Consider the following 13371-nt stretch of genomic DNA (forward strand, 5'->3'; position numbering starts at 1 on the left):
CCAACTAAAACAGGAGTGTATGCATTCACAAAAGGTTGACTTGATGTTGAATCGAGAGGTATCAATTGTTAATTTTGCCAATTTCCATTAGAGTTGCACTGCATTTGAGTTGGTCTCCACAATAATTATGCCAAACTATGAAATGTAGGATTATGATGACTTGTAACTGCACGTCTTCTTCTCCCTCTGCACATGTAATTGTTAATTTTGCATTTCCCTATGAAATCTGCTTGTTGTTGATAAATAGAATGACAACTCAAGTTGGTATACCTCTGTCTGGTCTTTCTCCTTACTGTTATCTATGCAAAATGCTGCTGCTAGATTCACTTCTTCCGTTTCCCCACTTTGTAAAGCCCTCCACTGGCTCCCTATTGCCTCAAGAATTAAACATCCTTAGCCCTCCATGGTACTGCTCCCCATACATAACGACCTCCATGGTGCTGTTCCCCATACATTTCTGCTCTCAGGTCAAAAAAAACTCCCCTACTCGATCCCTACATTCTTCTCATGGACTATATCATTATTCCTTTTCACGTTTCCATTTTCACAATTACAAGACTTCACCTGCTCTACCCCTTCTACCTAACCACTAGCTTTCATCCTCCCTCTTAATATTTCCCACATTCATCTATTACACAATCTCTCCCTCCTTCTCCATACCTTTTTGTTTTTCTCTGCCCAACCACTCCAGATTGTAAGAGCAGGGCCCTTTTTACATAATGTAATGGTTTGTAGCTGTCTGTAAATTGCTGGTGCTATAGAAATAAAAGATAATACAAAATTAATGGAATGTATTTATTCATTCATTAATTGCATATTTTTATTATCAATTGCGTGTACCGATGCCCGGGTTTAGTTTGATTCATTTCAATTAGTGTTTTTTCATTAACTAAAGCGTTGTAGGAACATTTAAAAAATATGGAGATCTAAGCTCTGAACATTGGGGTTGTTTAAAAGTATTAGTTCCAGTATTAGCAAGTTCCAGTATGTTAGAGGAAAAAAAAAATCCTGCTTTTTGGTAATAATCTTTTGCTACAATTCTCCATATTGTGTTTTTTGGTGGTCGAGATAAAAAAACAAAACACTCCTAGACAGCAGTTCTTTGGAGATTTGTTACCAAAGGCAACTTTATCTATTTTACTAATTTATCCATATCAAAGGAGGCTAAAAGCTGTAGGTAAGGTAGATGCAGGGGCGTACCTAGAGTATTTGGCACCTGGGGCGGATCCTGTATGTGGCACCCCCCCACACACACACTTTAAAACGGCATAGCTTCTATCGTTATATACTGGCACAGACATTGAAGGTGGTACAGCATAACACCTATCATTATATACTGAGGCAGACATTGATGAGGGTACAACATAACACCTATCACTAGATACTGAGGCAGACATTGACGGGTACAGCATTACACCTATCACTATATACTGAGGCAGACATTCACGGGGTAGAGCATAACACCTATCACTAAATACTGACGCACAAATTGACAGTGGTACAGCGTAATCCCTATCACTATACACTGAGCCAGACATTGACAATAGTGCAGCATAACCCCTATCACTATATACTAAGCCAAACATTGATGTGGTATAGGCCTACCACTTCAGTGTCTGGCTTAGTAGGGATCCACCAAAATTAAAATTCTGGACCGAAACCAAAAATTCAGCATTTACTTGGCCAAAACCAAAATGACCCCCCCACACCATAAAAAAAAAATCACACTTTTATTAAAAGTAAGTAACACATCAAAATTGGACAAAAAAATAAAATAGCTATATATATATATATATATATATTGTTAACAGCAATCACACTCCTATCACGCCCAGGCATACCAAGGTTCTAGCATGTACTGGTTATCTGGGCATGATAGGAGTGTGACTGCTGTTAGCAATCATATATATATATATATATATATATATAAATATATATAAATATATTATTATTGTTCACATGTGCACTGGAGACATACAAATCCCATATTTGCAGGTATACAATAACAATATACAGAAACATAGCACTGCAGGTATAGATCAACTAGAAATCACATAAAAACTCAGCAATAAAGGTATAGATAAACCCCCCTAAATTACAGGCATATATCACAGATTGCACACCCCAAAGCCAGCGTCCACATTGCCCACATAGAACCTGACCAGCACCCAAATTACACACACACACATAGGACGTGCCATCTTTGCCCCCAAACAGCCCAGCATGAGTCAGCATTGTTCCCAAACAGCCGAGTGTACACCATCTTTGTCCCATAAACACCCTACCTGTGCCATCTTTGTCCCATAAACACCCTGCCTGTGCCATTTTTGTCCCATAAACACCCTGCTTATACCATATTTGCTTTTTTGACAAATCAATTATACACCTATGATTAACACAAACACTTTTACAGTCACTTACTAATTCACTTTCATTCACACAATTCATTCACACAATCATTTATTCTTTTACACAAATTATTTACACATATTCATTGATGCATTCTCACAAATTCATTCTCTCACTCATTCACACAATTCATCCACACATTAATCCATTCATTTTCTCTCTCTCATTCTGAATCTTTATTTCAATATTCTTGCTACCCTCCTTCCTCCCTTCTCTCGATCTACCCATTCTCTCTCCTTTCTGCCCTATCTACCCCCTTCTGCCCTATCTACCCCCTTCTCACCCCCTTCTGCCCTATCTACCCCTTCTCACCCCCTTCTCCCTATCTACCCTCCCCTCTTTGAAGTTCACTTACCTTTCAGGAGTCCTGCGGTGGGGGTGCAAGGCCTCTGTCTCCCAGCTCTGCCACTGTATGGAACAGTATAGAGTGATGGGAGTTATGATGTACTTTTAGAGCATAATTATATAATCAAAAAAGACATTGGAAATAGTACAGCATAACACCCATCACTCTCACACATTTACCAATCCACACATACCAATCCACACATATCAATCCACACTTACCAATCCACACATACCAATCCACATACATACCAGTCCACATACATACCAATCCACATACATACCAATCCACACATACCAATCCACTCTCACTGTGATTATAAGACGACCCCGAAAAAAACCTTGTCTTATAATCGAGCAAATACGGTACTTGTTATGTTAAGGGATGATTGTAGCAGTGACAGCACAAGAACATTAAGAACATTGTAATCCAATTTATAAACATAGAAAACCAAAGAACTTGGTGGCAGATGAGAACTATTCAGCCTATCTAGTCTTCCCGTTTTTCTGCTGAAAAGAGTCAAATGTTAATCAGTCCTTGGTCATAGTTTCTGGAGCCATACACCTATCCCAATCATGTTTAAAATTTCCTTCTAGATTAACCGCTGTTACGTCTGCAGGAAGGCTTTTCCTTCTCAGAAAGAGAAGGGACCTTTGTAAAAAAGACTCTAAGTGGAACATAACTCATTAAAGTGTTATAAGTGACAAATTCATTATCGGTGAATGAGTCAGCTCTGGTATGACATAAGCCAAGCCAGACCCTGTAAATGGCCTGCTGATGCTCATTGGTGTAAAACCCAGCATGCATAGTATAGATATAGGAAGTCCTCAAATGCATCTATATGCGTACAAGGAACAAAGCATCAAAGGGGACTAGGAGTATGCATCATCACAGCTCATGCTTTTCAAAAGGGAATGAGAAGCCATACGTCGCCATACACCTGGAGTTCATGGGATAAACCAGATACACCATTAGGTTTTACAGACAAGGCAACCCATAGTCTACAATTACAGCCACTTTATAGTTAATTTTGCAAGAAGGGGTTTATATTTTATATAAAGTGTTCATGCTGGGTGAAATATATACTTTTGATTTTGTAAACTTCAATTGTATAATATTGTTTTCAAATGTATAAAATGAATTGTTTTACCATTTGGAAGAAGAGAGATAGCAAAAGACTGCAAAATCAGAATACCTATTAACTTTACTTCCTTAAGCCGTTTAATTTATGCAAATGCAAATGTTGCATGAACCACTGATCTGAGGGAAGCATTTACAAACATTGAGGAATAAATTAATGGGGGTAGCTAATCATGCAAATTTTAGACTTTAAGATACATTCAATGACTAATTATTCTTAGGTAGTTATTGAGTTTATGTGTTTTGGACAAATCCTAAGCTAACAGGAGTATACATTGGTACATTGGTAGTACTACATTGGTAGTAGAATGGGTCGTACAGAAGTACTCAATGGCTTTAAACATGGCACAGTCATAGGATGACACCTTTACCACAAGTCAGTTTATGAAATATATGCCCTGCTAGATCTGCCCCAGTCCACTGTAAGTGCTATAATTTTGAAGCATCACGGTGTCATAACAGCTCATCCATGAAGTGGTAGACAACTCACAGAGTGGGACACTGAAGTGCATAAGAACCGCCTGTTTTCTGTAGTATCACTAACCACAGAGTTCCAAACTGGCTCTGGAACCAACATCAGCACAAGTACCATACATCGGAAGGTTCATAAAATGTGTTTCCATGGCCGAGCAGCTGCACACAAGCCAAGGATCACTATGCGCAACCCCAAGCATAGGCTGGAGTGGTGTAAAGCACGCTGCCACTGGACTCCGGAGCAGTGTGTTCTCTGGAGTAATGAATCATGCTTCACTTTTTGGAAGTCTAATTAAATCTGGGTTTGTCAGATGCCAGCAGAACGCTAGCTACCGGAATAGATAGTGTCTATGGCAAAGTTTGGTGGAAGAGGGATAATGTGGGGCTTTTTTCAGGGTTTGGGCCCCTTAGTTCCAGTAAAGGGTAATGTTAAAACCACAGTGTAAAAAGACATTTCAGACAATTTTATACTTCAAAATTTGTTGCACCACTTTGAGGAAGGCTCTTTCCTGTTTCAGCATGAATGTGCCTGTCTGCAGAAAGAAAGGTCGATAAAGAGATGGTTGGATGAGTTTGGTGAGGAACAACTTAACTGTCCTGATTGCCAGCCAGGCCTTCTTGTTCAACATCAGGGCCTGACCACTTTTGAATGGACAAATTCCCACAACCACACTGCAAAAGGGGAGGGGACAACTCCATATAATTGCTAATATAGGTGAGATGGTCAGGTGTCCACATATAGTGTATCTGTGCCTATATTTACACACATAAGACAAGCTTCTTATTGAATGAATTTATTTAGTGTACTGATCAGAGCAGAACATAGGACCTAAAGAAAATGTGGTAAATACATACAAATACAATTAAATTAAAAGCGCTGTGTAAAATACACTGACAGATGGATGTGCCTTATTAAAAAATAAAAAATCCAAAATAATGACTATGGATGAAACATTTTTACAATATGAAACAATGGGACATGGAGGACATTAATTAATACATGTAGTCATTAATGTAACAGTATCCATCTGTTATAGATGGAACATCAGTCACGGATGAGATTATTAAAGAAAAATGTGTTAAATTCAAATAACTAGCACATGACCTGCATGTGGGCAATTAGGCAATTAACACCTTTTATTTTTAATTTGCTGTAGGAGCAGATGATTTATAGGAACTGGATATTTTTTAAATTGGAATATGTTTTTAAAAGTATTTCCATATATGCTAATCACTGTTTATTGTATTCTTGATGTCATAAATTGAAATAACTGTGATTATAGCTTTCTAACTTTTCTTTTTTTTTTTATTCTAAATTGTATTTAATTGGTACAGGGCCGTATGCAGTATTTTATTTATTTGATTAATATTTAGTTACTTTAATTATTTTATATACTGGCTTATCACACCTAAAGAATCACTCCATTTGTCTTTTTCCCTGAAATTGAGCTCATTGGCTTGCAGGAGGAGTGTTTTGCGGGGCTCCCATTGATTTCAAACAGCCAATCAGTGGCAGGAAAATAGGACAACAGAGGGGTCATTGTGCTGCACCTTCTTCTAAAGTAGCTAAATGTATTCTTCATTAACAAGGCTACATGGAACACTTGGGTTTACTTTCAGAGATGTTGAAATACTGATTGAGGTCCAGAGTTGGATTCTCCATAAAGTTTTTTAATCTTTTTGCCATTTTTAATCACAAGAAATTGTTTACCTTTCTTAATATAATTTCATATATCTTATAGTATGACTATATGGTATATATAAATGTACATACATGTTTTATATAACACGGAAGGCTGATTGCGGAACGTTCATCCAAAAAAAAGACATAAAACAGTCCTTTCCAGAAAGTGTCTCTTATTTTTGATAGTTTTTCATTTTAATCTTAGATGTCATTCTGACAGGCACCAAAATACTGTATCTTAAAATAAAATGCTATAAAAAAGAAGATTCCTATAAATGGCAATGGGAAACTGAATCTGGTATCCATGAATTTTAGGAACTTGTTATATTTCTAGCACAGACAGAACACTTGTTGCTTGGTATGTTTGTTAAAATGTTTTAAGGTTGTCAGCTTGCGAGCAGGGCTCTCTCCACCTAATGTATCGGTTTCCTTTAGTCTGTCAATTCTAGTCTTGTCATACCCCTTGAATATATGTATTGTATTAAGCGCTGTGTAAATTCTTGGCGCTATATAAATATAAGATAATAATAAATAATAATAATAATATATTAAAGGTGTTTTCTTTTAATTAGAGAAGTCCACCATATAGCATGCAATTGAATTTTATTTTTTTATTTGAAAAATTCATCTTATTTGTGAAATAAATAATCATACTGCAACACGGAACAATCCGCTTGGACAATCTACCCTAAAATCAATTGGCAAATGAGAAGATTAAATTGCTTGCTACATCACCTCAATGTGCATGAGCGGCAACGTGTTTGACAGCTGGAGTGGTTAATTCATCGTACTGTTCTTATACTTATAATGGGCAGACTGTGGCGTGTGATTTGAAACTTTAAATAGCTGTGGATCTATTTATTTAGTTTTAGTCTATTTTATTGCTGCTAGAAGTTTGTGACTCATACTTAATAAATAATTGCTAGGCTCCAGAAACATATTGATTTGTCAGGTATCGTTTAATGGCATTTTGCATAACCTTCCCTCATCTCCCCCAGGATCCCCAGAAAGTAGCCTCAGTGGGGAAACCACAGACATTATCAATCCAGCTGTACGGCGGCCAGGTATGTGTATACAGCATAAGTAGCTAGTTGTATGTTATATTACCTGCTACATATCAAGTGCTGCTAGAACTAGGCAGTAGACATAATAAAGAGGACTGAGTAAATTTCTGAGTCATGGCTACCACCAGGAACATAAATTCCATCCATGTGACACTACTCATGATTGGAGTGAATGTGCCAGGGCACTATAATGTTCTATTGGATTGTAACGCATATGTGACATTCAACTCAATTAGATAAACGATTATGCCAGATAAAAAGAGGATAACAGAAGAAAAAACTTTCATTTTTATTATTCCCTAAACATGCGATTGCTTGTACAACTTGTAGAAATGTTCTATGTGTTTCAATGGGACCTGTCAAAGTCTGAGCTAGAGCTGCAGGTTTCCATTGTAGAAGCTCACATCATTCAGCCCAGAGGATAACGTCAGCCATGTGGCCCAGTAATAAACCAAAACACATTTGGCAGACAAAATTGTGCACTGTCCAAACCACATAGAAGCTTATAACGTAGAGAGGGTAAGCTCATTTAAGCAGGGCCCTCGCCATCTGATGCTTCTGTATGTCACCTTGTTATGTTATATACTAATTGTTACATCCGGTCTACCCTTGGTACAGCGCTGCGCAGGGCAGAAGAGACCTGGCCCTTGAAAACGCTTGACCTGCAGATTAAGAATTTTTATAGATATGATTTTTAATCCAACTCTCATAACTTGAATTAAAAAAAAATGATTGTGGCTCAATTGTTCCTAACGTGTTAGATTTATTCAAAATATGTGATATGTCAGTTCTAATGGACCATGCAAAGGCTATAGCCCCATAAGAGTGTGGTTGCAACATATTGCAACTGCAGATTTCACTTTCTACTAATAAAATGTAAAGTAAAAATAGCATCATCACTGCAGAATCTCATAAATGTTTATATAGCTACAGGGAGCAAATTTTCCAAGTATCTGGAGTGTTGTATAAGGGCATAGTTCAGCCTTGGGACTCAAATCCCTCAATCCTTCTTTCATATCCTGCCTCCTCTGGCATTGAATGCTTGGAGTGCAGAATGTGTGGTGTATCCAAGTGATTCTTTAGAATGCAGTAACAAAACTTACATTTATATGTGTGTAGAATACGTATGTTTTTCAGTTAATCTGTGCAAATAAAATAATTGATCATGTTCTAAATGAATTAGTTGCATAAAAACATATGTGTAGGTCATGAATACATCTACCAAAAATTGTACTCGATCATGCTCTAACTAACATCTTTTAAAACAATGGTGTACCTAATTGTCCACTTGAAATGAAGTTAGGGTAAAAAAATCACAAAATAATGATGATAATGATGGCACTGTATAAAATACTAACTCATGCAATAACTACTACTACTATTAATAATAATAATTATAATGCATATTTTATTAATGGTATTTATTATTTATCGATTTATATAGCATTATCATATTCCACAGCACTGCATTAGTAAAAAAGGTTCAACATTATTATTTTCTATTAGTTGGTTAGAAGAATATAAACACATTAAAAAAACAACAAATAATATTTTAGCCATCCATTTTCACTAATTCTTACATACACTACAGAGGGAACTAATAAAGCAAATAACTTAATTATTTCCAAGGCAAAATAGTCTTCTCCTAAAATTATTTTAAGAAAGACCTTTGTTTAGTGGGGAATATATTTACCAGCATTATCTAAACTAGAATATTTTACACTTTAATGTTGTGTTATTTCATCTTTCACATATCTATGCTGATCCGATTGATGCTTTTGTGTCAAGCACTTGACATACTGTATCAATCAGATCTATTAAATACATTTTCTTCTGCAATATTGAATTAGGCACTGTTGCTGTTCATTCATTTAAACTTGATTTCATTTCACTTACCTAAGTGTCCACATATACCCATGCTTGTAGGGAAAATAGTTTCCTGGTTCATTGCAGCAGTATTTTAGGTCAACAAACCCACAGCAGTATATAAGATCTACACCATCATCTTTCCTGGGGCAGCCAAAAGTATCCACAAAGGTGTTGTTAGCAGTGTAGTAACTGGCACAGGATTCTGCAAGGTGTCTGCTCATCCTGGAAGGAGAAATGCTCTAAGGGTCAGTGGTCTTTGCTGTCTCCTATTATCCAGGTGGAGCTGTTCTTCCCTTCTTCCCTTACTCCCTCCTATCCCTATTTGACACTTGAGTGTACATAGATACACATATATATTTATCTCTCGGTATGAACTATGTTTTAATAGCCACATGAAAAATGCTGCCTCAAAGTTAGCTGTCTGCCTCCCTCTAGTGTTAAGAAGCAGCATAACTTGAATAATCAGGGATATTTTATTGTGACATTTTCTGTTCTCATGGTTATCTCAATAGGCAATTTTCATCAGTGGACAAGCATCTGTTTCCATTACTTCTCCCATTTCTCCTAGTAGGGTTTAGCTGTCATTTCCATGGTTAAGGTGACCACATTTTCAGAATAATTATTAGGCAAAAAAAAGAAAAATTAGATTAATATGCACAGATTCTCCATTACTGAATAAAATACAGTGTTTGAAACTGTTCTATCCACCAATTACCACAGGCATCTCCATCACTATTTCTTACATTTAATCCTCCATCCCATGATATTTCTTAGAAATGTTTTGATTTCTGCCCAGAACCAATGCTTACAATTAGGGTTGCATGGCCAACACAGATAAGATCTTCTGTGAACTGGTTCTGTCATCTACGCTAACAATTCTCCTCTTAAAACACGTTTTCGGTTTGCTACCCTGGCTCAAAGTATATGCACACATTGACGGTGGTACAGCGTAATCCCTAAGTATATAATGATAACAGTTATGCTGTACCACCGTCAATGTGTGCCTCAGTATATAATGATAACAATTTTGCTGTACCCCTGTCAATGTTTGCCTAACCATAGAAACTATGTAGTTTTAAAGTGTGTGTGTGGGGGTGCCACATACAGGATCTGCCACAGGTGCCAAATACTCTAGGTACGCCCTTGCGTCGTGCGGCAGTCAGGCCCAATGGCCATTCCTCAGCTCTTCGTCCCACGTCTTAAAAGGGGTGGGATAAAGAGCTGAGGCACGGCTATTGGGCCGCGCGGTGCGTGCACACTGGCCGCTTTAATTTCATTAGGCGCCGGTGGAGTGACTGCAGCACGACGGCTGCTTTCAATGTCGCTAGCAGCCGCTTTGGTGGCGCAATGGGCCACTTGACTAGACTTGCCCCGCAGGCCTTAGGCTGCCAGCCCTCCCCTGGGATGGCATTTACATGGTGGACTGAGCAGGCAAATGAAGTTCAATACAGACAAATGTAAAGTTATGTATTGTGGGAAAAATAATAACAATGCATCAAACTACTAACAAGGATTTAGGAATAATTGTAGACGACAGATTTAGCAAGAGTGCACAATGCCAGCCAGCAGCTGTCAGAAAACAGAATTGTAGACATACAGGGTCAATATAAAGAGCTCTCCGGTGACCTGCTTATTAAAAGAAATGTACAAAGAACCAGAGGCCATCCTCATCCTGAGAGTGGGACAGTGAAGATTTCATAAACTACAAAGAAAAGTATTCTTTACAGTAAGGGCAATAAAGGCATGGAGTTCACTGTCAAGGGAGGTTGTGCTATCAAATAAAATGGATGCCTTCAAAAAGGATCTGGATATGTGTTTTAGAAGAGTAGAACATACAAGGCTATAAATGATAATTTATAATTTTAGAGTTTCTTAATCCAAGGAGAAATCGGATTGCCTTCTGGAATTAAGTGGCAGAATCCAAACAATATCAAAAAGCAGGAAGGATTGGTAGAAGGGTTTAACTTACATGTACAGTTGCCAGATCCAATTAAAGTAAGAATTGCACTCAATGCTGGTTGGTTTGTATTATGGGCATCAAAATATATGAATTCTACATTGCAACTGACTAGCGATGTGAAGTTGAAAATGTTAGGTTTTATATGGTTGGTAGGTCTCTCTGGTATTTCTAGTATCACAGCAACCATAAGGCTACATCAAATCCTGGAAAAGCAATTTCAGTTCCGGATTGTACAATGGTATGTTTTTATAAAAATAATATAAAATACTTGAAAAATACTGGTCAATAATTGGAATTGCTTTCTGTGGAATGTGAAGGCAAGAACACACTTGAGTATGCAGAATGCTAACCCAAAGAGACCATGGGCAGCTGCTCGCCAATTAATATGACTATACCAGGGGTCTATAGCAGAAAGCTCAACAATAGTACTTTATCTGTCTTAATAATATAGATCACATTTTTACTAATACATACATTTAATAATATATTATGTATAATCTTATATCTCATTTATTTAAATGATGAACGTTCTAGAAATATAGTGGTTGTTTGGTTTTTTTCCCAAGGCAACATTACTCAAGATGTTATGTTAGAACTTCCATACTACACCTGATAGTTACTGAGCAACATTTACGTCAGACATTCTTACTTCTGAAATAAGTGGTTATTTATCAAAGTAATTGTATCATTAAATTAGAGCAACTATTTCATTAATGTCTTGGTATTAGAAGTTTCCATTAGGTTTTACGGATATATCTGTTATTTAGCCATAGTATAATTGGTTATAGGCCCTGAAACCTTCACGTTTAAGATAGGCAAATGATGGAGATAAGTTATAAAAGAGGAGAATAGGACAATCACATTACTTTTGGAATATCCACCTATTTTTATTTATTGTTTTGGCCAAACGTACCATTAAGGAACACTTTTTGTCTGTTAACCCCTTAATTACAAGACTGTTTTTTACTTTGGGACAAAGGCTGTTTTAACATTTTTCCTGTGTTGCTGTAATTTTCTTCTTTCTCATTTAATGCACCCACACACATTATATATATATTGTTTTTTTCCAGGACAAGCAGAGCTTTCTTTAGATACCATTTATTTTTATCAAATCATCTAATTTAAAAAAAAAATACTTTTTGTCACTTTTATTTGAAAAATCTTGTCCTGATTTCGAAATACCTAATGTTTTTATGTGTTTTTGCTTTTCTCTGAACCTTATTGGGCAATAATTACAAGTAGCGTTTTCCAAATCTGGTCATTCTGCCCCATTTGCTATTTGGGACATCTTTGAAGCCAGCCAATGCAATTTACCCCATCAAACCATATATTTTTGAAAACTAGACACTCCAGGGTATTTCAAATTCTCAAATGGTAGTATTTTAACGCTTTCCATGCACTAATTCTAACACCAGCCTTTGTCAAACTTTATGGTTGTAATTTTTTTTTCTTCACACACGTTGTACTTCAGGTATGAATTTACCACTCCTGGTATATGCCACTGTCAAACAATACCCCAATATGTGTTCAGCATCTCCTGAGCACAGTGATACCCCACATGCATGGGCTTGTTGTGTTGTTTGGGGATTAAAAGGCCACATTTGGGAGGGGTGCATTTTTCAAATTGGAATTTTGACATGTTGAAAATTCTGCCCACATACCCAATTGTGATACTTTTGAATCTGGCCAATTCAATTTACCCCATCAAATCATATATTTCTGAAAAATATACACTCCTGGGAATTTTATATGCTCATATTTAAACTTTTTCCATGCGCACATTTTACCACCAGCCTTTGTTACAGTTTGCCATAGTATTTTCTTGTGTGTTTTTTTCCCACACACATTTTACTTCAGGTATGAATTTACCACTCCTGGTATATGTCCCTGTCAAACAACACCTCAATATGTGTTCAGTAACATCTCCTGAGTACAGTGATACCCCATGCATGGGTTTGTTGGGTTATTTGGAAGGGAAAGGGCCACCTTTCTGGTCAGTCTGTGCCCATGTCCTATATTTGGGACATCTTTGAAACCGGCCAATTCAATTTACCCCATCAAATGAGTTAGTGGGCAATCACAGTTGAATAAAGACATAGCAAAAGCACAAAAACTGTGCTAACATGGTAAAAAATAACCCAGTTCTGAAGGGGTTAAACCTCAACAAGACTAAAATAACAGGCCGGCTAGGGTTTTTTCATTCAACATGATAAATACTACATTTACTTTTCTTGTCTAAGTGGAACAACACCTTCTTTTAAATGGCGTTCCCCCTACTCTGCTGACTTTAACATATGTGTAACATTGTAACATTAAACATTAGTATGATGTAAAGTTTAAAAAGTTACCTTATAACAATACCAGCTAACGGAATGGTCCAATCGGTAGGAACGTTCCGTTCCATGGCAATAAGAGCACTTTTTAA

General features: G+C 36.9%; 1 protein-coding gene across 1 annotated transcript in view; it reads right to left on the reverse strand.

Annotated features, from left to right (window-relative positions):
• Positions 1–9207, reverse strand: part of SHISAL2B (shisa like 2B) — a 50984-nt gene extending 41777 nt beyond the window's left edge. The window contains exon 1 of the mRNA XM_089495275.1: positions 9014–9207. Within this exon, the coding sequence (XP_089351401.1) occupies positions 9014–9207 (194 nt within the window). The remainder of the gene's footprint in view (positions 1–9013) is intronic.
• Positions 9208–13371: the final 4164 nt, after the last annotated feature.

Source organism: Sceloporus occidentalis, unplaced genomic scaffold (assembly GCF_023333645.1).
Source record: "Sceloporus occidentalis isolate IW3139 unplaced genomic scaffold, rSceOcc1.0.p SCAF_78, whole genome shotgun sequence".
In the NCBI taxonomy this organism is placed as follows: domain Eukaryota; kingdom Metazoa; phylum Chordata; class Lepidosauria; order Squamata; family Phrynosomatidae; genus Sceloporus; species Sceloporus occidentalis.